General features: G+C 40.7%; 2 protein-coding genes across 8 annotated transcripts in view; one reads left to right on the top strand and one right to left on the bottom strand.

Annotated features, from left to right (window-relative positions):
• CEP170 (centrosomal protein 170) overlaps positions 1-2,141 on the bottom strand; it is a 106,813-nt gene extending 104,672 nt beyond the window's left edge. For all 4 annotated transcript variants that reach the window (XM_063328925.1, XM_063328926.1, XM_063328927.1 and 1 more), the window contains exon 1: positions 1,959-2,141. The gene's annotated coding sequence lies outside the window, so the exon portion shown is untranslated. The remainder of the gene's footprint in view (positions 1-1,958) is intronic.
• Positions 2,142-2,473: 332 nt separating this feature from the next.
• SDCCAG8 (SHH signaling and ciliogenesis regulator SDCCAG8) overlaps positions 2,474-23,350 on the top strand; it is a 114,004-nt gene continuing 93,127 nt past the window's right edge. The window contains exons 1-7 of one of the 4 annotated variants that reach the window (XM_063328921.1): positions 2,474-2,818; positions 13,879-14,037; positions 14,147-14,226; positions 18,778-18,891; positions 19,302-19,427; positions 19,717-19,857; positions 21,229-21,293. In XM_063328921.1, the coding sequence (XP_063184991.1) occupies positions 2,752-2,818; positions 13,879-14,037; positions 14,147-14,226; positions 18,778-18,891; positions 19,302-19,427; positions 19,717-19,857; positions 21,229-21,293 (752 nt within the window). In that variant the 5' untranslated portion in view covers positions 2,474-2,751. Of the gene's footprint in view, positions 2,819-13,878; positions 14,038-14,146; positions 14,227-18,777; positions 18,892-19,301; positions 19,428-19,716; positions 19,858-21,228; positions 21,294-22,877; positions 22,895-23,350 lie in introns of those variants that run through there. The other 3 variants (XM_063328918.1, XM_063328919.1, XM_063328920.1) reach the window with 3 other exon arrangements.

The following is a 23,350-nucleotide window of genomic DNA, read 5'->3' as shown; positions in this document are numbered from 1 at the left end:
CATTACAAATAACTTTTAGATTCCTGGGATTTTGACAACATTCTGTGTATCCTCAGCTACACTATTCTCACTATTCAGCCAGCCTTCCTGACCTCCTTTCAGACAAAAAAAAACCCAAACCCAAACCAGCAAACAACAACAACAAAACATTTACAGGAAAGTGACAAAGTCTTTAAAAAAATAATAATCAAAGAGCAAAGGGAGATTCTTTGTGGTATTTATGTTTAACTTTTTTCCCTGTTAAACAAAATTTAAAGTTGAGGAGCTTCCACACTAACAGAGTTCAGTTCCAGTGAGGCAGATTTCTCAGCATCTGGACATAAAGTAATTCCCAGAGGAAATTAATCACAGGAAATCACAGCATATTTAATCATTCTTAAATTCAGTTTACAAAAACTCTCCCGTCCCACGTATCATTTTACACAGGCAAGCCCAGGGCCAAGAACGCTGTCACAACGTCTTGAATGGCATTCCAAAGGCAGAAAAGATGATCATCGCAGTGCTAGAACAGGCTTTATTCTTTCAAAGTAGTTAAATATTTTATGAGTACCTTTGCTTTCACTGGGAAGAAAATAATTTCTTCAAAGCGCAGATCAGTGGGTGCTATCTGTAATCTCTCGTCGTAAGAACGTAATTCTTGTGTATCTTCAACTCATCAGCACAGCATCTGCATCTCATTTTTTTTTTTTTTGATGTAAAGCCGTTAAGAGCAGACGGACTAATTGTCAGCTCGTCATAAAACCGCCCAAAACGACGCCCCGAGGGCTGGCACGCCCCATCCCCGGCCCCGTTGTCGCCGGGCCCCCTTGGGCTGGTACCCGCAACACCTTCGACACCCCGACGGACAACGGCAGACACGCGCGCGCGTCGCCCAACCGCCGCCGCGCGAGCGCCCAACCGCCGCCGCGCGAGCGCCCAGGCGTCGCGCGCAGGGGCGGAGGGGGCGTGTGTGAGAGGGTGGTGGATGTGCTCGCCCGCCCGCCCCGCCGCTCCGCTTGCTCTGCTGCAACAAGGCGCTTTCTGCTCGAAAATCGCCATCGCGTTTTTGTTAGCGCAGAGTAACCCCTTCGTTTCCACGCCGGAAAGACAAAGTGGGCCCGGCGCTGCGTCTCTCCACCGGGAACACACACACAAAAAAGGTTATTTTACGTTTTTGTGTTACTGTTCTGTTTTAGTTTTTGTTTGGTTTTTTTTTCCCCTGGGAAGAGCCTGAAGAAAGAAAAGATCACGCCTTCAGGGGAGTGTTTCTGGACGCGAAAGACCCGCATATTCGTTGGGTGGAAATACGCAGTAAGAGAAAAGGCAAACCCAGCTGATTTTCTCCGTCACCCTTCTCAGAAGACATTGTTCTGAGGGGACGGGGGGGGAATCACCGCACCTCAAAATGAACGGCAGTCGTGATTTTTACATACGGACAAACACGCCACCTCCAGCCCCGGGGCAGTTCGTGAAACAGGGGTAATCGAAAAAAATAAAAATAAATAAAATTAAACCTCGGCAAACGTCCGCTCGAATCACGGAAATCGGCGGGGGGGAGGGGACGGCAGGCTGCGCAGCCCCGCTGCCCGCGCCGCGGGCGGGCGGGTGGGTGGGTGTGCCGGCGGCGGGGCGGAACGGGGCAGGGAGAGGCGGGCAGCGGCATCGGGCAGCAGCGCCCGCATCCGCAATCTGCGCCGATGGCCCCGGGGCGGCGGAGCCCCCCGCCGCGTCTGCGGGAAGGCGGGGGCGCGGAGCGGCGACGGGGGAGGGGGAGCGGGCTCAGCCCCCACCGCGCTACCGCCCCCTCCGCCGGGCGCAGCCCCCACCGCTCGGCGCCGGGGCCCGGCGGGCGTGGGCCGCCTGACACAATAGACACTGGGCAGATGGCGGGGCGGACAAGCGGCGCGACCCCCGGCCCCTCTCCGCGTCACGGCTCCCGCCCGACCCGCGGCCAGGGGAGCGGCAGCATCCTCACTCACCCCTTCGAGGAAGCTCGCCGCGCCGGGGAGGGGCCGTCCCTGGTGTGGTGGTGCCGCTGCTCACTGAGCCGGCATCCCCGCGGGGCGGGGGCGGGGCGCTCCGGTCGGTGTCCCTCCGGCAACGGCTCCGACGTTATTCCCAGCACATAGCGGCTAACGGGCACCGCGGGGCACGGCACTGCGCAGGCGCCGCCCGAGCGCACACAATGCGGGGGGGGGGGGGAAGGGAGGCAGTGCGCAGGCGCCAAGAGCCGAGCGGCGGAGGGGCCGAGTTGCTCATGCGCTGGCGCCAGACAATAGCTTGCTCCGCGCCGGGCGCCCACTGCGCATGCGCCGGCGGGAGGTAAACAGCGCCTCCCGCTTCTTCCCCCTCCCACCTCGGCCATGACTGGACCTGCGCCATCCCCAGCCGCTGCTGGCTCGGGGACGTCGGCGGAAGATCCACCCTGCGCGCAGGCGCGAGTTGCAGCGCGCAATCCGCAACAAAGGGGGAAGCAGAGGCCGCGGCCGCCCCGCCTGCCGCCACCGCCTGCGGGAGACGGGAGGCCGGTGGGGACTACGCCTCCCAGGGCGCACCGCGCGGCGCGCTGTATGCTGGGACCTGTAGTTTTCCTGAGGTGGGGGCGTGGCGGGTCCCGCGCTGTGGCGGCGGGAGACCGGCGGCGGCGGGTAGCAACGGCCCACGCTGTGGTGCTTGCGGGGGCCGGTGGCGGTTGCGGAGCACAGGAAGGCGGAGCCGGGTCCGGACTGCTGTTATCCACCGGCTGCTTCCCCGGGAGCCGGCGGCGTCCTCATGCGGGCGCCCCGCGGGGAACCCGCCCTGGAAGAGTCCCTGGAGCGGTACCAGAGGCGGCTCCGAGGTGAGCTGGCGGCGGGGCGGGGTCCGGCTGCTTTTTTCCCGCCGGCCGCTCTCCCCTCAGCCTCTGCCCGGCTCCGCGGGAGGACTCCGCCGTACCCGGCCGTCCCCTGTCCCGCCGAGCGCCTGCTGCTGGGGCTGTGCGGAGCCGGCGGCGCGGGGGCCGGGCCCTCCCGCCGCTCTCCAGAGCCGCCGGGCTGAGGGAGGGAGGCAGCGGGCGACGGGAGTGAAGTTGCGTCTGGTCCTCCCTAAGCCCGATCGGTGGTGCAGTTAATGCTGTCACAGGTAGTCCTCTGATCGTAGCTTGGGTTTGACAGGGACCCTGCCTCTTCTAGTGTTTTTTGGTTGTTGTTTTTATTTTTATTTTGTTGATTTAAGATATTGAAACATCGAATTCTAGATAGAAGTGGGTGCAAACTGATTCTTACGAGAGCGATTATTTCCCATGCCATAAGCTGTTTTCATACCTGCCTTCTTATCCAAGAAGCATTGCGTATAGCCTGACAGAGAGCACCTCAGTCTCTCAGCTGCGACACCTGGGCTTTACCAGACTTCAGACTGTCTCTGACTAGTCAAAGTAAGCGTCCAAATTCTGAAGAAAGCCAGTAGATAATTTGTGGGTACGTCACCCCACTTGGTGCCAAAAATTGTGTTCCAGACGTGGTGCCTACCCATCGCGTGTTGTGACGCTATTGAATTAAATGTATAGTTGCAATATAGGAAGCGTCATTGCAAAAAGATAAAACAATGGAAATATTTTTAATAGCTACTTGATACTTGACTCTTAGCAAGTATTTTATATTCCCTTCTCAAAATAGCATCAGTTCTTTGCGCTGAGGATGGATTTTATTTGTTCCAGAAGATAGAACTTTGAAGAATCATCTCTATTTACTTCTGTAAATTAAGTGGGCGTGTAGTGGCTGCTTGGCACTTACAGGTAGAACAGCTAAAGTGACAAATATCAGAGCATCTCTTGTTATGCATAGAGTTCCTTTTGTGATATGTAAAAACAATGAATAAAAACCTATGAATTGCCACACATAAGACATGAGTTATCTTAGTACTGTGTCATGTCTCCTTTTTCTGGGGATGAATATGGAAAACCACGAGATAATTTTCCTGTACTGGATTTGGACTTTCATGGAGGCAAAGGGTTTCTGCTATGACTTTTATTGACAAAGGAGGAGTAATAAATTGGATTTTTAAAACTGTAGTTGAACACATACGATTTTGCTGCTTTATAAATCTTCTAATGGCAGTGTGTTTCTGCTTCAAGATAGTATTGTCAGTCACAGAGGCATAGCTTCATTTAGAAAGGCCACACTTTAAGGGTTTTTGTTAATTTCTGCATAGGCATAAGTACAAGCTCAACCAATATGTCTGAAATTTGGTGTATTTCACAAGACGTTTATTTTTAGAGTGCTTGTGATTATCTTTTACCTAGAATACTTTTTCATGCTTGTTTGCTTGCTTTTTTGCAGATGTGGGAAGAGGCTACACTGTTACTCAAACATTTTATAAATCGATGGTCTCCTTCTGTGATAGCTCGGTGGTTGACCTGCCTTTTCATTTTAGGCAATGAAGGCCAGTGAATGCTGGCAGTATGGATTACTGGCAAGCCCAAAAGGTGGTATGCAGGCAGTGGAGAAGGCAGATGTCTTCTGTTCATCATCATCTAAGGAGATGTGCAGATGTGTTGGTGCCTTTAAATATCTGAGTGTGCAGGTGGCATGCTCTGCTCAGCACCCATCCTGCTGGGGATACAGCCATCGTTGGATACAGTGGTTATGTTGAGCCACCTGGACTCCCTGCAGAATGCAACATTCTCAGCTTGCTTAGGGGGTAACAGCGGGTGAAGCCAAAAACCTTTGGTCTCCAAACCTACCATAGTTTCAGGATGCTTAATACTTCTTGTGTGGGTGTAGTTTGGTAAGGTTGGTAAGGACTTTATAGTTCGTTTCTTCAGACCAGGTTTTTCATGAAAGTATACTTTTGTAGCATTTTGCAACAGAGCTCCAATCTTTCTGATTTTTGTTTTAGGCTCTTTGTGCGTTTTAAATGTTTCAAAGGAATTTCTCTTTCAACTAGAAAACCTGTTGGAGTGATTGGGGACTGTCATATATGTTGATATCTTCATAGATGTGATAAGCTTTTAGGCTTCTGATATGTGTAGTTTTGAAGCATGCCTTTGTACCAAGTTACCTGGATGTTGTGAGTGACCTCTTTAATTCTCTCGTATCTTCAAAGAGCCTTTCTTAAAAATTTTGCATCTTGGGCTGTTTAACTGTTTATAAGACTAGTGTTAGAGCTCACCGTATGAAATTATTGGATGCATGTATTCTGTTCATACAACCTATATTCATTTTCTCTATTTCTGACTGGATCCCCTTACACTGGGTCCATTACTTTTTTTAAATAATTTAAAACCATGACATTCTGGTCACTGTTTCTCTTCTCCGTTCTGGAAAAAATGGACTTTTTCCATACAGTGCCAGGATAGGTTTTCTCCAAATTCAGCTCATTCTTGTCATCTGGATTCTGTAATTTCAGGTGGCATGCCTTGGGCATTATTTGATTGTTTTGAACTAGAGCGTTCTTAACTGCCTGTAATGCTTGACGTTATCTGGACCTAGATAGGCTGATAGGTGGAACAGGTTACTGCCACCCATGCTGGAGATCAGAAGAATCATTTTACAGCCTTATTCAGTTTGATGAAAGGGTGTGTAAGTTCTCAAAGAGCAATCGATTACTGCAGTGCAGCTTCCTTTGTTGTAAAGGGAAATCCCTCAGAAGACTGGCACATGGGGAGCCCAGGTGTTCAGTAAACTGAGTCTAATGGCCAGAGGACAGAAAATCAGACCAGAAGACCTGACTAAGAACTGGTCTTAGAGCCCAACAGAGAGGTTCTGATGAAATAACAAAGGTCCTGTAACAGGGCTTTTCCTGAATAGTGTAGACCTTGTATAACAAAAATCTTTAATGTTGTGTGTAATACAGAGTTAAGAGGGTGGTATTTGTACAGTTGGGGTTATTTACTGTGTAAACTTTCCCACAATTGAAACCATTTCAAATGAACCTCAAAGTCTTTAGGAGATAATAAAAAAGTTATTCTCAAGGGAATAGAGGTATTTTGTAAAGGAGAGTAAGAGCTGTGCTATTGTATTCACGTTAATACTGAAAATTGGCAGGCGCAGTGTGAATGTCCAATGGGCCTTCTACTACACCAATGCCAAGAGCAGAGTGTAATGGCTTCCTGCTACTTTCCCCTTTTCTACCAACAGCAGTAAGTATAGGGAGAAGACTGTTTAGAGCCCACTTCTTTGTTTCTAGCATTCACCTGGTTCCTTGGACAGAGGTGTTATCTTATTTTTTTTATGTTGATTTCTCTGCCTGTTTAGTAAACAGCACTGGGTCACTTTTGGGGAGGAGCAAAGAAGGGCGAGACCGTACTTTTTAGGCACAGTGCCTGATACAGGCATCTTGTAAATCTACCCTAAGAAAATGTGGAAATTGCATTCTGTATTCCACTGTGTTACCGAGTCAGTGTCCTGTGTAATTTCAGAGAATGAAGATGCAAGCTGTAAGAGGAACAGATAAAAATATAAGACTTCTACAAATGAAGTTTCATTCTGTGGCTGCTTTATGTGACTCCAAAAATAAAGTAGGAGAGATTCAAAGTCAAAGCCATCCTAGGAAAAATGAGTATGTGGCCCAGTTACCAGCTCTCCAAGTTAGCTGTGACACTGAAGCAGCTAAGAATTAAATTGTAAATGGTAACCTAGAATTGTAAATTTTTGGCTTAGGCTTTTTATTTTTATTTGGCAATTGTTTCTAAGTGTTCTGCTGAACAGAGCACATATCCTTTAGGTACTGGAAGGCTGCTGTAAGGTCTCCCTGGAGCCTTCTCTTCTCCAGGCTCAACAAACCCAACTCTCTCAGCCTGTCTTCATAGGAGCGGTGCTCCAGCCCTCAGATCATCTTTGTGGTCCTCCTCTGGACTTGCTCTAACAGGTCCATGTCCCCCTTATGTTGGGGGCCCCAGAACTGGATGCAGTACTCCAGGTGGGGTCTCACCAGAGTGGACTAGAGGGGGAGAATCACCTCCCTCGACCTGCTGGCCATGCGTCTTTTCAGGCAGCCCAGGATGTGGTTGGCTTTCTGGGTTGCAAGCCCGCATTGCTGGCTCATCTTGAGCTTCTCATCCACCAACACCTCCAAATCCTTCTCCTCAGGGCTACTTTCTATCTGTTCTCTGCCCAACCTGTATTTGTGCTTAGGACTTTTTGAGGCCTGGCTAATGAACAGCCTGGTATCAGTCATGGTTATTGTTGAATGTTTATATGTAAAATCCTATCAGCATAGGTAGTGATTGATAGCATACTTTCAGTCTCAAAGCTGCCATTTGGTATGTTAGTAGCATGGTAGCACAATTGTATTTGGCAACCAAAAAAGAAGAATAGCTGCATATCAGAATGGTAAGTAAAGTAAATTCCAAGACTGCACAAACACAATAAAAAGTTACAAACAAATTCTCAGTTTCAGTATTTTTAAGCAATTATTTGGCTGAAACACTACTATTTTAGACTTCTAAGTGTCGATAGAAACAAAGTCAAAGTTGATATACTTTTGGACAGTAAAATTTTCTTTAAATAGGCATCATCTTTCTGTTTTCACTAACTGGTCAAGTTGTCTGTTTTGTTAGTTACTGTTTCACATAAATTCTATGGTGTTATTTTTTTTAAAGACCTAAAGAATCAGTGTAATTCCTTCTTCTCTAACTTCCTAGGGCTGTTTTCTGATTGGGATCCATGGGATATCAGAGAGTGACCCGTTTGTTGAAATTATAGCCACCAGTAACTTCTAGTCATCTTCCTGTAAACATTATTAGAACCGGACCATTAGCTTTAGATGACAGACTTATGGCAACTTTTTCATGCAGTTGTAGTTTTTCTTCACTTTATGTTGCTTAACACTTCTACCAGCTGGAGTTATTTTCCATGTCTTTCAGGCAGTTCTGTTGTTTTGGATGGTTGGTTCCTTTGCTAAGGTCTCCATTAGCTCCCAGAGTATTTTCTATGGCATTTCTGAGTTCATGAATGAGGTAGCTTTGGTGCTTTCATTTAAAGGAGTGCTTTTTATAGACAGTCTTGGGCAGCGTCTGAAAAAACATCTTTTGTTTAGGCAATGCAAACGCGGTTCAATGCCTTCTCTGTTTTTTCTGTTTTCACTTCAGTGGCAAATTGTTCTCACAATGATATTTTTTTTTCTCCCCCCTTTCTCTCCTCCCCAAGCTGATTACTTCTTAGGAAATACAGCTACCTCTTCTGTGTTGTATTTTACTTCAGTGTCCTGACTCTCACCCTTATCTTTTTTTTTCTTTTTTTGACAAGTTGAATGGATCTGTACTGTGTCTCCAACATAAAAAAAAAAAAAATAAAATGTTGTTGTTCAGCAGTGGTACTGACATTCCTGCATAAAAAAAAATACAAAATTCTTCCAATTATATTTATACAAAAATACTTCTCTGTAAAAAGAATATCTATACTATATTTTCATAGTGTAATACTTAGATTTTGTAGTTCAGTGAGTATTGAAAATAACCAGAGAGATCAATGCATCCTTCAGGACAGAGAAGTATCTTTATTCAGTGTGTAGAATGTACGGCATGCATTTTTTTGAACATTAATGAATGTTTCAGTCGGGGCCCGATTGGTTTTGTGTAAAACATTATGCTTAACTGAACTTAATCTAGTCCACAGTTGCCATCATGTTTAGATGAATTGAGGGGTAGGAATATCTTCGTACCTGGAACAGTATAGTCTTGATCCCAGGTTAGGATCACTGGTTGCTTCTGTCTCTGAAATAATAAGCAGTAATGTATTTCTTTCTAATAGGTGTTTGGTCAGCTATGACATTCATAGAATCATAGAATCCTAGGGTTGGAAGGGACCTCTGGAGATCATCTAGTCCAACCCCCCTGCCAGAGCAGGGTCACCTAGAGCAGGTTGCACAGGAACGCGTCCAGGCGGGTTTTGAATGTCTCCAGAGATGGAGACTCCACCACCTCTCTGGGCAGCCTGTTCCAGTGCTCTGCCACCCTCAAAGTAAAGAAGTTCCTCCTCGTGTTTAGGTGGAACTTCCTATGCTCAAGTTTGTGCCCATTACCTCTTGTCCTGTCCCCGGGTACCACTGAAAAGAGCCTGGCCCCATCCTCCTGACACCCACCCTTTAAGTATTTATAAGTGTTGATAAGGTCCGCCCTCAGTCTTCTCTTCTCCAGACTGAAGAGACCCAAATCCCTCAGTCTTTCTTCATAAGAGAGGTGCTCCAGTCCCCTAATCATCTTGGTAGCTCTCTGCTGCACCCTCTCCAGCAGTTCCCTGTCTCTCTTGAACCGAGGAGCCCAGAACTGGACACAGTACTCCAGGTGTGGCCTCACCAAGGCAGAGTAGAGGGGGAGGATGACCTCCCTCAACCTGCTGGCCACACTCTTCTTGATGCACCCCAGGATGCCATTGGCCTTTTTGGCCACAAGGGCACATTGCTGGCTCATGGTCATCCTGTTGTCCACCAGGACTCCCAGGTCTCTTTCAGATGAGCTGCTCTCCAGCAGGTCAGCCCCCAACCTGTACTGGTGCATGGGGTTATTCCTCCCCAGGTGCAGCACCCTACACTTGCCCTTGTTGAATTTCATAAGGTTCCTCTTTGCCCAACTGTCTAGCCTGTCCAGGTCTCTCTGTATGGCAGCACAGTCTTCCGGTGTGTCAGCCACCCCCCCAGCTTTGTGTCATCGGCAAACTTGCTGAGGGTGCACTCTATCCCCTTGTCCAGGTCATTGATGAATATATTGAAGAGGACTGGACCCAGTACTGACCCTGGGGAACACCACTTGTCACTGACCTCCAACTAGACTCTGTGCCCCTAATCACAACCCTCTGAGCTCTGTCTTTCAACCAGTTTTCTATCCACCTTACTGTCCATTCATCAAGCTCGCTCTTCGTAAGCTTCCCTATGAGGATGCTGTGGGAGACCGTGTCGAACACCTTGCTTAAGTCAAGGTAGACCACATCTACCGCCCTCCCCATTGCTGAGGCCTTAGGTTATTCCTGTCCCTTGTGGCAAGTACTGCCTGTGATTTATACGTTATAGTTGACAACTTGACAGAACTTGACAGCGGTTTTGTGGAGCAGTTGCTTCTTTTTTTTTTTTTTTTTTTTTTGACGTATTGGGTTTGATCAATCAGGTTTTGTTGCTAGCCCACCATTTTTCGTAATCATCTCAGATCCTTTAAACACTGAAAACCAAAGAGCTATATAGTAAATAAAATTTATTTTTTGAAGTTTCAATCCAGATAAGTCCATTTTCATTTATATCCTCAGTTGTTCCTACAGGAAACATCAATGAAGTTTATCATACAATGGAAATACATGTTCAGATTTTATTGAATTTTGATGTGCAAATCACAGTACTGCACGCGAGCAGTTTTCTGCAGTATGTTTTTACTGAGGCCCTGTTTCTATAAAATGTACTATTGCAGGAATAGCCTAACTGAAAAAGGTGGGTTGAGTGTGTGAGTCTTAAACATTAATGCCTTCTAAATTCATTACAAAATAATCATGTTGTCTTTAAGCACAGGTTCTTTGGTGTCCAGTAGTTTGCAACACAGAGGTTCTTTCTACTTATTTTATATTTTAAAAGAATATTTTTACGTTGGCAGAAACAACAAATGTGTACCTTCCCACTTGGCAATGCATCTTCTTTTATCCTAATGCCCGAAATTATGTCCCTTATTTAGGAAAAAAATGTTATAATGTACTTATTCACTTTTAATGTCCAGTTCAACTCTTACTGAAGTAAATGTTAGCTCTTCGGTGCCTATTGAATGTAAAGACAGAACATCGGAAGCTCCTAACTCCCAGGTTCCCACTTGTGAATGCTTTGCTTGTGGCAGGAACTTTTGTAATTTGGAAATCAGCAAGCTTTTAAGAAACTGTGGCAGATGTGTGGTGAAGCTTTAAAAGATGTGGTGACGTGATTCCAGAATCAGGAAAGTGTAGGCAAGAAAAGTAGACATTGGTGTGCCATTGATAATGATTTCAGTGTGTTACACTACTACTGCCCGCTATGTTCATGGAAGAGGACATAGCATAAGATCTATGTTATCTTCAAGGATAAAGTAGTAGCTTGGAGTTTAGAAGCCATAATATTACAGAGAGAGAAAAGTTCTGGGAAAAACTGTATATGAGCCTGTTTGGTTTTGCTTTGTTTTGTTGTTCTTCGCTGGCTATAGAGACAAATATTGAGACTCTAGGGTTCTTTGACAGTGAATGGGGAAATGAAGCAATTTTATTGCTATCAGAGGACACATCACATAATACCTTAACTGACATTGAACTCTTCTTGGCAATAAGTAGTTGCAGCATAGTTTGCTAAATATTTAAGCCATTGCATCAGTGACATACTTCTACCATTTCTCAATTAACTCTCCCACCCTCATAACATCCTGGAACACTCAAGAATGGATGAATAACTTAAATAGAATCACAGAATATCTCGAGTTGGAATGGACCCATAAGGATCACTGAGTCCAACTCCCTGCTCCTTGCAGGACAGCCTAAAACTAAATCATATGACTAAGAGCATCATCCAGATGCTTCTTGATCTCTGAGAGGCTTGGTGCCGTGACCACTTCCCCGGGGAGCCTCTTTCAGTGACTGACCACCCCAAGTATGTGAATAGATAAATATTTGACCTAAACTCCTCTTTGACTCATTGCCTTCTGAAATGTGTTTGAATTTATTATAATAAATTATGACTATTTAGAATGCATGTTTAATATTTTATTTTATGTTAACTTGGTTAAAGGATGGAGTAGCCAAAAATCAAAAGAGGTGATGCTAGTCATGACTGGGATTAAAGAATGGACACTGAGAGATGATTCGTATGTCAGAAGTGTCTCAGGTTTTTATTAAAAACTAGAATCGCTAAAAAGTGAGTGATGTCTGGCATGCTGGACTGACAACCATGTTCTTAAACGTGATGTTTGGGGGGAGGGTATTTGTATTTCATAAGCTATTGGTAAGTTACAACCAAGCAGACAAAAAGACTGAAAAGGACTGTGAAAACCATTACAGTGGGGGGGAAAAGTCAATTTTCCAACTTCAATCAAGATGAGCTGAACTTGAAAAAGACAGATATAGTGAAGGCAGAAATACGTATCTAGCTTTTGTTGAACTGCTATTCACTTTTTGACTTGGAAGAAAGGAGCTATTAACATTTGTAACCAACAGCGTATATTATACTCTGAGGCATGTCTTCTGAATTGTACCTAGCAAATGCTTAACTCTGGATGTTTTTGAATTTTTGTTAAGCTTTTTTTGCCTATGAGAAAATACTTTTGGTTAGCTATTTACATGTCATATGAATTTACATCTCACAGACGCATAAGAATAAAGCAAGAACATATATGCTGGAAAGCTTGCCATTTTTCTAGTTGTAGCAGTTGCTCCAATAAAAGATGTTACCTTATAAGCCTTGTCTTGCAAGAGTGAAATTCCTGTTCTGTGGGCATCTATACCTAAATGTTTTATATGCTGTAGTCCTAGGGGAGAATAACTCCCTGAAGAATTCAGGGCTAAATGAAGAAAACAGCCACGATTTTGTTTCTGAAAGTGAAGTAAGGTTTTGAGAGCTTGGGGGGTTTGGTTTTGGTTTGTTGTTTTGTTTTAATTATTAATAACTTAACTATTCATGAAGCCTCTCTGACTCAGGGTAGTTTTGCCTGGTAGTTACAAATGACAGTGGCATTACTTTGGAGAAAAATGGAAGAAACATGTCATCGTATATTCCTGATAAAGTGGCTGTGAGTTGTGATGGAGGACTATCTCACTGAACATGTATGCTCTGTGACTGATGTATGGGTTATTTTGTCAGTTCACTTGATATTATAGTCGAACCTAGAGATCCTGCTTTGCTGAGCATTGCATAAAGCCATACTACTTAAGTTATTGCTCTGTCTTTTCTTGTTAGTATATATGCTGCTTAAAGGGAAGATAAACTAAATACTCGATCTCCATTTGTAAAAAGGCAGCTGAAAGAAAGACATAATATGAATTGCCTGAGGTCCTACAGTATGAACCAGAAGTATCATTATTTAAAACCAAGCCCATATTTTCCGATTCCCAACCCAATCATGATCTCTTAGCTCCAAATCTCTCAAGTTTCTTTTCTGGCATATTGGAAATATTCAGCTGTATTGGAGTGATATGGCATATGGTTAGAAAGCTTTTGATTTTTGTGAAGTCATATGAATGAAATAAATAATAATTAAAAAAAAATAATATAAGAAAAAGAAAATGAGAAAAGAGCATTACTGTATCACCTCACAGTAATTTGGTTGGTTATTGAAGGAGGTTTTTTGGTTTTGTTTTTTTCCAGAATGATGAGTGTTATTATTTATTTTTCAAACTTGTTCAGGGATTATCGATCTTTATTCAATCACTGGTTTATGTTGAGTCAATTTGCCGAGTTTTTATTTAATTTACTCAGATATTTTTCAGTTGTTCTAGATGTTGCTTTGTCATGTGCGGTGTCATCATTAGAATTCAAAAAAGCTGTTCCTGGTGCCGAGTCTTGCGCATTGTATGAAATATAGCATGAGCTTTAGGTTCATTGAAAAGTATCAAAGCTGCATATGCTAGGAAGTATTTCAGGGTCAAGTACATGATTAGTTGTTGAAACTTTGTCTCTGCTGGGGATTTCTAATAGTAGCTACTTGTGTTCCTGCAGAGTCCTAATTTATTGAAAGACTAGGATGGTATTTATAGCTTCTTTGAAAATGTAGTAAATATTTTTTCTGCAAATTCTGACATACAGTAGTTGTTTTAACTGTTTGCATTAGGTAATTGCCACTGGAGTGGCTGAGTTTAGATCAAGTAGTCAAGCTAGACAGATGCCGAATGCTTTTAGTTCTCCCATTTTTTTGCAAATTAAATTACCAGTCAGTAAATACTTTCTTTTATGTTATTTATTGTGGCTAATAATGTGGGGTGGTTTTTTTTTCAGAACGTGCTAGTGAAAGCATCCATCAACTGAAATATGCCTTAGAGGAAAGACAGTTTGCAGAGGATGAGGGTGAAGCTGGATTTGACCAGTGCTTCGTGGACAGGGGCAATGATGGCAGCAGGAATGCAGCCTGGCAGGAACTGCGGCACAGTCACGCAGGTAAAATTACTCTTGAAAGCAAATAGTTTAAAAATTGTTAGAAATTGTACTAATTTCAATTAAAAACAACTAAATCTTTTTTGTTATAATGGTTTTTTTCTCTTCCTAGTTAATCAACTTAAAATTTTGTTGCAACATCAAGAAGGAATGGAAAGTGAAGTCACTCCATCAAGGAAGATGTCATTCTGCGTATGTTTCGTCTTGTTTCTTTTATGTTGTTTGAGTGAAGGGCATGCATGATGAGATCAATTTTCTAGTGTCCAGGAAGAAAAAGAAGCACTAAATCACTTTTGTATTCTGAAATATAGGAGACTCTTGAAGCTATGGCCAGAACTTGGTATGTTTATGACTGTAGAGGAAGAGAAAGAAATCGCTAATACAAGATTTAGACTTTTCTCCTCTTTTGTTGACCATGCAGTGTGGGTCACAGTCCAGCAAAACTTCATCCTTTTTGTTTTGGAAACAGTTGGGATAGACTACATGGAGAAATTTCTGTAAAAGGAACTTCTGTTTTCCTTTGACTGTTCTTTAAGGATTTTCAAAGACCTCCTTCTGCTGTAACTATGCTTTTTCTTTGGAGGATTAGAGATGTTCATGTAACACCAGGTTTTGTAGCTCTCTGCCAAGTGCAGTGATCTCTGTCAAAGTTAGTTTGCACCCTTAAATGGGCTTCTCAGATTTAGCCTTCTTGCAGCAGAATGTGCACCAAAGTACATGCAACAGAGTTGAATTACTAGTATCTAGCAGTTGCTCTGTATCCCTATAGGGAAATAATTCAAAGGCATTGTTCCTGTTTTGTATTTTGATGGCCTCCACTGACATCTTTGGTTTGTACTAAGCAAGACAAGTAGCTCTTTGCTGTCAAAGTTGAGGTAGCAGCAGAACAATCTAAAGCCTGTATTCCTGCTGTGTTGCTTTGAGCCTGTGTAATGAGCCTAGCTCTACTGTTCTGACATTGAAAAATTTTATTTAAAGTTCAACTTTTCTGAATGTTCTAAAATCCACAAGTTTAGTCTGGTTATCCTGCCAGGTGTTTTTTGCCTCATAACGGTGCAGGGTAGAATTAGTGTTTTGTAGCTCAAGGAAACGATGTATCAATGATTCATCTTGACATGACACAAATCACTATCAATTTGTATTTAGCCTTTGGATGCGAGGGAAAGCATCTTTTAATCCATCTTTATCAAAGCTCTCTACTTATATTAGGAAATTATAAATAGTGGGAAAACTCAGGAAACGGGATACTTATTTCTAAGAAACATGTGATAGCACTTTCAGGGAGTGGATTAAAGGATGGGGGAGTAAACAGAGAAAAGACGGGAATTTAGTGAATTCGTAGGGCATTGTCCTATTTCTTGCTCTTGAAGCTTCCAGTGAGAGAGATTCTGTGAAGTGATTGCCTTTTTCTCCTTTTCAACTGTCCTCCATCTGTTTTCTAAAGAGGGTGTGAAAGTATTCTGAAGACAGACAATTGTAAAGCTCAAAAAACGTGGAAGTACAAAAGTACACACACACCAAAAAAAACCAAACCCTTATAAAATACGAGCTTGTCTGATGGTTTGCTGGACACTGCAGAAATGTTTCTTGTATAAGAAGAATCATATTCTTCAGAGGTCAAGGAAAACAAACTTAAGTTATGAGTAACCTTAACCTTTTGCTTTGAATTATGCTGAAATACCTGATGACTACTGAATGGTAGATGACTGCATGTGCCTATAGCTAATATAATATTTCACAGAAAGTATACTGTTTAGTAAACTTTACAACATAATATTGTCTTAACAAAATTTCCTTCTCTTGCCCCTTGATAAAAGTTGCAGTAGATATCAAATGAGTACGTCTTTGATTACACCCAGGTGGTTGGGCAGAGATTTTCCCTTTGCTCTGTACTTCATCACCTGAGGTCAAGGCCCAGCAAGATTGCTTCATCCAGCTGCATTTCTACAAGCTGAGTCTTGGCTAACCTAACTGTACCCAGCCTGGGTTCCTGACACTGTTGTTGTACCTGGAGTTCCTATGATTGATTCCCATTGTTTCTTGCCAGTTTGCAGGGCAGCAGAAATAAGACTGCTAGCAGGAGAGTGTTTAATTCCGGGGTTTAGAGGTTTGAAATTTGAGGCATTCTGGAAAAGTACAAGGTGGGCCAAATTATTTAGGATGTTGGCAAAACTATTTGTCACAGTGGAGATTGCTGGCCCCTAAAACTTCCAAGCATTTGTATTTTATAAACCCTTGTGCTTATATGGTAAACTTTTCAATATTAAGAATGCAAATGTGAACAGCATTTCTGAGACTCAGGCATAAATGTTTGGTAATTCATACTGATCAGATGTGTCTTTCAGTTCTGATTTTAATATTTGGCCTACTTAAAATATATTCCTCCCCTGACCTCTGTTCTTTCATCCTAGAGCACGTTACCTCATCAGAATATTAATGAAAAATTCCCAAATTAATTTATAATTAATTGATAATAATTGTGTACTAAAAAAGGTAAAAAGAAATAAGTCACAAATGATCTACCAGGCATTTGCCACATGAAAGGGCAGGTAGAGTCTTCTAAATGAAATATCCTAGTGACAGTGCTGTGAGTTAATAAGTTGTGCTAAGAAGTCTTCCATTCTTTTTCTGTTGGGAAAATATACTACGTGTTATTTTCCTTTCAGTGAAATTACTCTTTATCACTCTTGTATGCATTACACTGATGTTTCTCAGGTTAAACATTACCACTGCTTTTCAGTGAAAAATAACCTGAATAGAAATGGAGTTTTTCACATTTTTGAACACTGCTGTAGTGTAATCTTTTCAGGGAGGCAGCTGGAGGTCTCAGCTGCAAGGTGTCTGTTCCACTTTCAGAAAAGAGGGAGGGATGAATGGGAGCCAGAGGAACAGAATGATGAGTTACAAATATTATCGGTGCTATATTACATATACTTTAACAAGTGTGATTCATTTTTTAAAACTTTATAAAGCATTTGAGGTTAGCAGTTTTAACAGACTTAAAAGCAAGGTGAATCGTGAGTCAACAGAGCATGGAACTTAACGTGCAGTGAGCCAGGTGGAGTACACTGCAAATTCAGAGTCCCGTCTCTAAATGTTTTTCTAGATGGTTCCAGAAAACCCTCCGTTTGTCTCCGCAATCATAGTTCCAGATTTCTCAAGAATCCCCTGTTTAACATGGCCAGTACTTACATTGTGTATAATTTGACAGGAAGGCTTTTGTTGTTAGAAACCTTCCCTTCAAATCCCCTGATTAGTGGATTTTATCTTTAAAGGTTGGGCAGGGAATCTTAATGCTTTGTTGAGGAAAAAAGCCGTCCATTTTTGGCAGAACCTGTACATAAGATAACTAGTACATGTAATAGCTAGCCGTTAGTAGCTTGGTTTGGATTTGGGGGTTTTTGGAATGGTGAATGTTTCAAAAATAATATTTAAAAACAAAGATATAGGTGTCTGGATCTTTTCGGAGATTCAGGAGTCCAACTGTTCAGTTAGTTCCTGAAAATGAGTTCTATGATCTTTAAGACCTTAAGTATATTTGAGAGTCATGGAATATTTTTGCACAAAAAGGTGCGTATCTGACCTGAGCTCCCAGAGGTTAGAACTGTATCAATTTCAGAACTAGCTAGGGCTTGCATTGATACGCTTTCTTTTAGCTTCAGGAATTAAAATAGTTCATATGTGTCAACTAGCATTAGTTATTTCAGTGGGTGAAATCTACAATAGTAGAATATCAAACTAAGGTAGTAAAACAATATTGAAATACATAAAGAAGATGAGCGAGGATCTGGTAGTAGCTGATTTATTTAAATATTTAAATATTTTTGTGATTATTCAAAGGCAGTTTCATTGAAGAATTTTATTAGGCATATTTATGCTTAATACTGTTAGTCCATTAAATTTATTTTAAAGTATGTTATACTTCATTAGAACTAAATAAATTTTTAAACTATAAAAAATATTTGAATAAGTTCTTTTTATTAGACTGACAAGGACTGTTTGTTGCTAATAGATCAAAGAGAGGCTGTAGTTTTCAGGAAACTATTTTATTTATGATTTTAAGGGCATTTTAGTAATATTTACTTACAGTCTTTATCTGCACTGTATTCTTAGGAGTAAAAGCTGTAAAGTTATAGTCATCGTGTTTTTCACATTTTGTAAAAAATTTAATCCCTGTTTAAATCTTGCTGAGAAAGGCAGGGATGTAATTGTGTATCTTGAATGGGCAAGGATTCCCTTCGTTACCTTCTTTAATTAATTATTTGTGAGGCTGTCAAAAGTTTTACCTATTTATAGGGACTTCAGAAAGGTTTTTTAGAATTGTCTTAAAATACTAATAATTAAATTCTTTGATAAACACAGTATCTATTTCCTGTATTTCTATGGAGGTACTAAAATTGCAGACGTAGTTGTGTTTCTGTAGCAATCATTAATGAATATTTAGAGGAATTGCCTTTGATGCACATCCACAACTCATGAAAATTCAAGGGATTTTTATATTCATTTCACAGAGAAGAAAATACCCCCTTATGTTTGTCTAAAATGGATGATGCACTTAAACAGCGGTATGAATTTCATTTACAAATCGTTTTGTGGATATGATTGAATCCGACTTTATGGATATGCTTAATCAAGCAGCTGTACATTTTGACAGAAGTGACATATTTACCGTGTGCAAGCAATATCTTGTTGCAATAAATGGAAAACCAGAAAATAACACATGCTATTCTTTACTTCCTTCAGAAACCGCCAGAAGGTGCAACTGGAGACTTACCAGCCCTTTCTGATCTCGTTCCTATAATCAATGACCAGTCACAGTACATTAACCATTTAGAAGCAGAAGTGAAGTTTTGCAAGGTATTATACAACATATTTCACGTACTACAACCCTGGTTATCTAAATATGAAGAATTGCTTTAAAAATAGCTTACACTTAGTCTTGAGACTTACTGTTGTAATGACCAAAACTGAGCCAAACGCAGTTTGGTAGATACTGAGCCTTACCATGTGTCTTGGTGCCTATGTAGTGTTCGAGGGTCTTCAAAGACTTTTTTACATCCTATCACAAATACAAATAAGCAATTTTTTTAAAGAAGGTATATGGAAATTCAAGTTACAAAAATATGAAGCCTGTCTTTTGAGTATTCTTACTCTAAAAGGGGTAAAATAATTGAGAAAGTTAATCTAGACATTTGGTCTCAAGACGTATTTAAATGTTGATAGCCATCTCAAGGGTTCTTTTACAATGGAGTTCCTGTATCCTCTAGGAGGAATTGTCTGGGATGAAAGATCGAGTACAAGTAGTTGTACTTGAAAATGAGGAGCTCCATCAGAAACTGAAATTCTTAACTGCAGAACGTATGATGAGAGAACAAACTCTTCTAGATGCCTCGGTAAGTTTTTGTTTTTCTGTTGTTGTTTTAATCACTGTTCAGGGACCCGATTCTTTTTAAGGAAGGCTATATAAATGGTTATCCACAAATTGATTTTTAATGAGAGTTTGTAAACATGGATTTCTGTGGATAACATCATTATCATAGGTTGCCATCCTAATTAACTTGCTTATTGGTTCTTATATTCTACTGTAATAAAAATTATAAGATTCAATACTTATATAATTAACATTTGTTTAAAAAAACAGCCTACGTAATTGTAACTGAAGCATTAATATTTTTATTTTAGGCAAATACACAGAGCTCCTGGCCTGTAGGTGGTAATGACTGTAGCGTACATCAGCCTGTCACCTCATCACCAGCACATAACAAAGATCAGGCTTTTGTTACAGCAGCGGTTGGAGAAATAGAAAAATGGCATGTAGAACTGGTTGGTATTAATTTTCTTTGCAGAGTCATACCTTTGCAGAAACCTTTCGGTGTTTTGTTGTTGCTGCAGTTCTGATGATTAATTTTGTAACAGACATACAGGAGGAGTTTTGGTTGACTGAACCTTAATCTAATTTTATTCTCTTAAATCTAATTTTATTCTTTTAAAACTCATCTTCTCGTTATACTCTAATTAATATTATTATCCAGTTAGACACAGATGACAGGTTGTATCTGAAGATGTGGACTTCCTAGAGATAAGTCTTATTTTAAGAATGGCCTGTCAGTGATGGCTCCACTGTACTTTGGAGATTCTTAGCAGTAAAACAATGCACAAGCAGGTGGCAAGTAGCTGCTATAATATAGGCAGCCCTCCAGGCAAGCTCTGAGTCTTTGTCCTCCTGGACTAGCACAGGGTCAGTAAGGTTCAAAAGTGTCTTTGTGCAGTCTGTTTTCCCTGACCTAAATTGCATATTTTGTGCTTTAGAGATACCCTAGTGCTTTAGAGAGCCCTAGTGATTCAGAGATGATGTTTACTCTATCCTGTATTTTTAGTTTGGGAAGATATTCTAATTTTTTTGCTCTGAATTAGTGGGGTAGCATTGCCATCTTTTGGGAAAAACATGGTTAACTGAAAGTTTTGATGTTTTGTATCCATGTGCATATGTGTGCTGTGGAATTTAAAGGGTACTTTAATTCTTCAAGATAATGATACATATTTTTAAATTTTTCCCAGTAAAATATGGTTTTTGTTGGTTTTGCGCCTCATCTAAAGCTGTAAACCTCTTCAGTGTTCCCTAATGCCTGCAGTTGTTTGAAAGCTAGTTTTTACAGTAATTGCACTTCTTATCTGCCACATCTACAGCAAGAGAATCATACTGATTGTGACTTATTTCTAAGTGTCATAGTGAGTTAAATTTCTGGTGTTTATCTGGTTCATTATCACCATTGTATTTAACATTGCTGTGGTTGATTTATATATCTAGTTCTTTACCAGGTAATAAAAGTAACTCACTGTATTATAAATTAATAACCTATCTACTTGAAGTTTTGTTCCCGATTACTTGTGGGAGAGTAAGAGCAAACTCAAGACAAGACCATCAATTTGTATGAATCATTGTAGAAGGCTGCAATTTGAGCTGGGACAATTTACCATATGAGGATCTGGCAAGATGTATAGAAATAAGAAAATGGGAGGGTTATTCATTTTGTAGACTTCGTAAGTGTGAAATATTTTGATTTCTATGACACTAGTGTTTCAACAAGTTTATATCTTCAGGGGAAAAGAATGAATGTGGCTAAACTCTAGATTTATTTGTTAAGGCAGTGTTATGAAGAAATCAAAAGACACTTCTCCCATTTTTTTCTAAAGGAGAAACTAAAACTTCTTTATCAAGAAAAAGTCAATATCCTTGATGCTCAAATACAGTCTCTAAGGTAAAGTGAAATATGTATTTTTTCCTTAAAATTATTGTTAATGAATTGTCACTTCATAAGCGCATGAACCACTCTTAATCTGAATTTAAGAAAGAGAATGCCTCAATGTCTGAATGTCATGTTTTCTGATAGTGTCCCTGAAAGCTGGTTTTACATTAAGTTTTCTCAAATACAAATGTCGCAAAATTGAATGTACTGCTATTATATAGCAACATTAGCAATATATAAATTTTATGACTTCAATTGACTTGTACTTAAAGAAATTACATCTTGATATAAAATGTCTTTATCCTTTTTACCCTTTTTCTTTATAGAAACAACATGTCTCTTAAGGTATACTAATCAAACAAAAACAGAGAAGTTAAAATTTTAACTTTTGTGAGGTCTTCCGTAATTATTTTTTTTTCTACTAATATTTTATATCATAAGTTTTGAAAAGTTAAGCATCGGACTAGTTTAGGCCACATAATGATTTTGGAGCAGGAAAACATGCTTTTGAAGCATACAGGCAGTGTTTCCAGTCATGTAACCTGTGTATCTTTAAACACAAAAATATTTGAAAATAAGTCCTCATGTACTCCTCAAAATATTAAAGGTTTGAATAGATAGCAAACTATGGAAAAACAGAGATAGAGGCAACCACTTTAGGATTTGGTGTTCTGGAGTAAACTTCCCCTTGTACAGCTGCATTCATAATACTGCTGCTGAATCTGTCTTAATCGTTGTTTTCCCTAAATAAATTGTGCTTTCATATGTCTGAAAATTCTACACACGTGTGTGTGTGTTTGTGTGTAAAAAGAGTTACTGGTAGGGAGACAAGTTTAAATATACCCTCTGCAGTGGTGAAATCTTAAACACGCAAAGACAATTGCGCTGGTGAAAGTAAAGGAGGATCTTAAATTTCAGCTACGTAATCCTACTTTTTAATTTCTTTTTCCCCCCACTTGGCTTGCAGTGTTATATATACTCAGAAATAAATACTGGAGGCTAAAATAGTCTGAAAATTTCCACAAGTACATTATTCAGCCTCTTGATTTCTCCTAAGGGGCATGATCTTTCAAACTGTAAGCTCTGCAAAGCACTTGAGCATTTGTTAAATTTTAATTAAAGTGAGAAATTATATTGCTTTCAGTGAGACTATCCTTGTTTTTAACATTAAGCATGAATTTAGGTGGGACTTGCTGATTTCTGTCCAAGATTTCCCAACAATAGGTCTGTTGTACCATGGCTGTGTAAGGATATATGCAGAGCAAATTCTGTTCAGGTTATAGTGGATTATATTTAATAGACCAACTACTAAAATTGGAAAAAGTGCACAGAAGATTTCCCAGATGGAAATAAGCATGCATGCAGTGTATATATCATGTGCACAGTAAATCCAATGCAACCAGAATGTGTCAGACTTACTATGTGTGTGCTGCCCAGATGGCCCGCATAACAAACCAAAAGCTTTGGATTCATTGCACAATTTGTCAAATTGATCTATATGTGCACAGTGTGCGTTTGTCTGGAACTTCCTGATGTCAGCATTCCTACTGCTTGCGCTCTCTCCGGCCTGACAGATGCTTGGAAATTCTGGAGAAAATTCTTCAGAGCACCTGGTAAAAATTTTGGAGACAAGTAAAAAATTTAGCATGTTTTTCTGGAGATGTGGTTGACCTCAAGTTTGTGTGTTTCACTGGATCAGAGAGAATGTGCTGAATACATCTGGATTTTGTCTAGAGAGCATGGGTGACTTTTACTATATATTGTAACTTTACAGTTAATTTGAGAGTAGAGAAGTCTGAAGTTAGTGATGGCATTAGTAAAAACAACAGAAAAAATGTTTGGTAGGGTATTGAAATATTTATATGCTGATAGTGTTTCTTGCTAATGAATCCTTTACTCTGTTCAGATAATATGTAAGCCTACAAATTTTGTCTAATAATTTTCTGTGTAACTTTACTATTTTCTGATACTACAGAGAGAAGGAACAAATTAATATAATTTTGTTTTGTCTATTCATAATTTTGATTGGGCTATTAAACTATTATTTCTCTCTTAAAGTCGTCCTTAGG

The sequence above is a fragment of the Chroicocephalus ridibundus genome, chromosome 3, assembly GCF_963924245.1.
Source record: "Chroicocephalus ridibundus chromosome 3, bChrRid1.1, whole genome shotgun sequence".
NCBI classification, from domain to species: Eukaryota; Metazoa; Chordata; class Aves; order Charadriiformes; family Laridae; genus Chroicocephalus; species Chroicocephalus ridibundus.
This window is presented reverse-complemented; position numbering and strand designations above follow the sequence as displayed.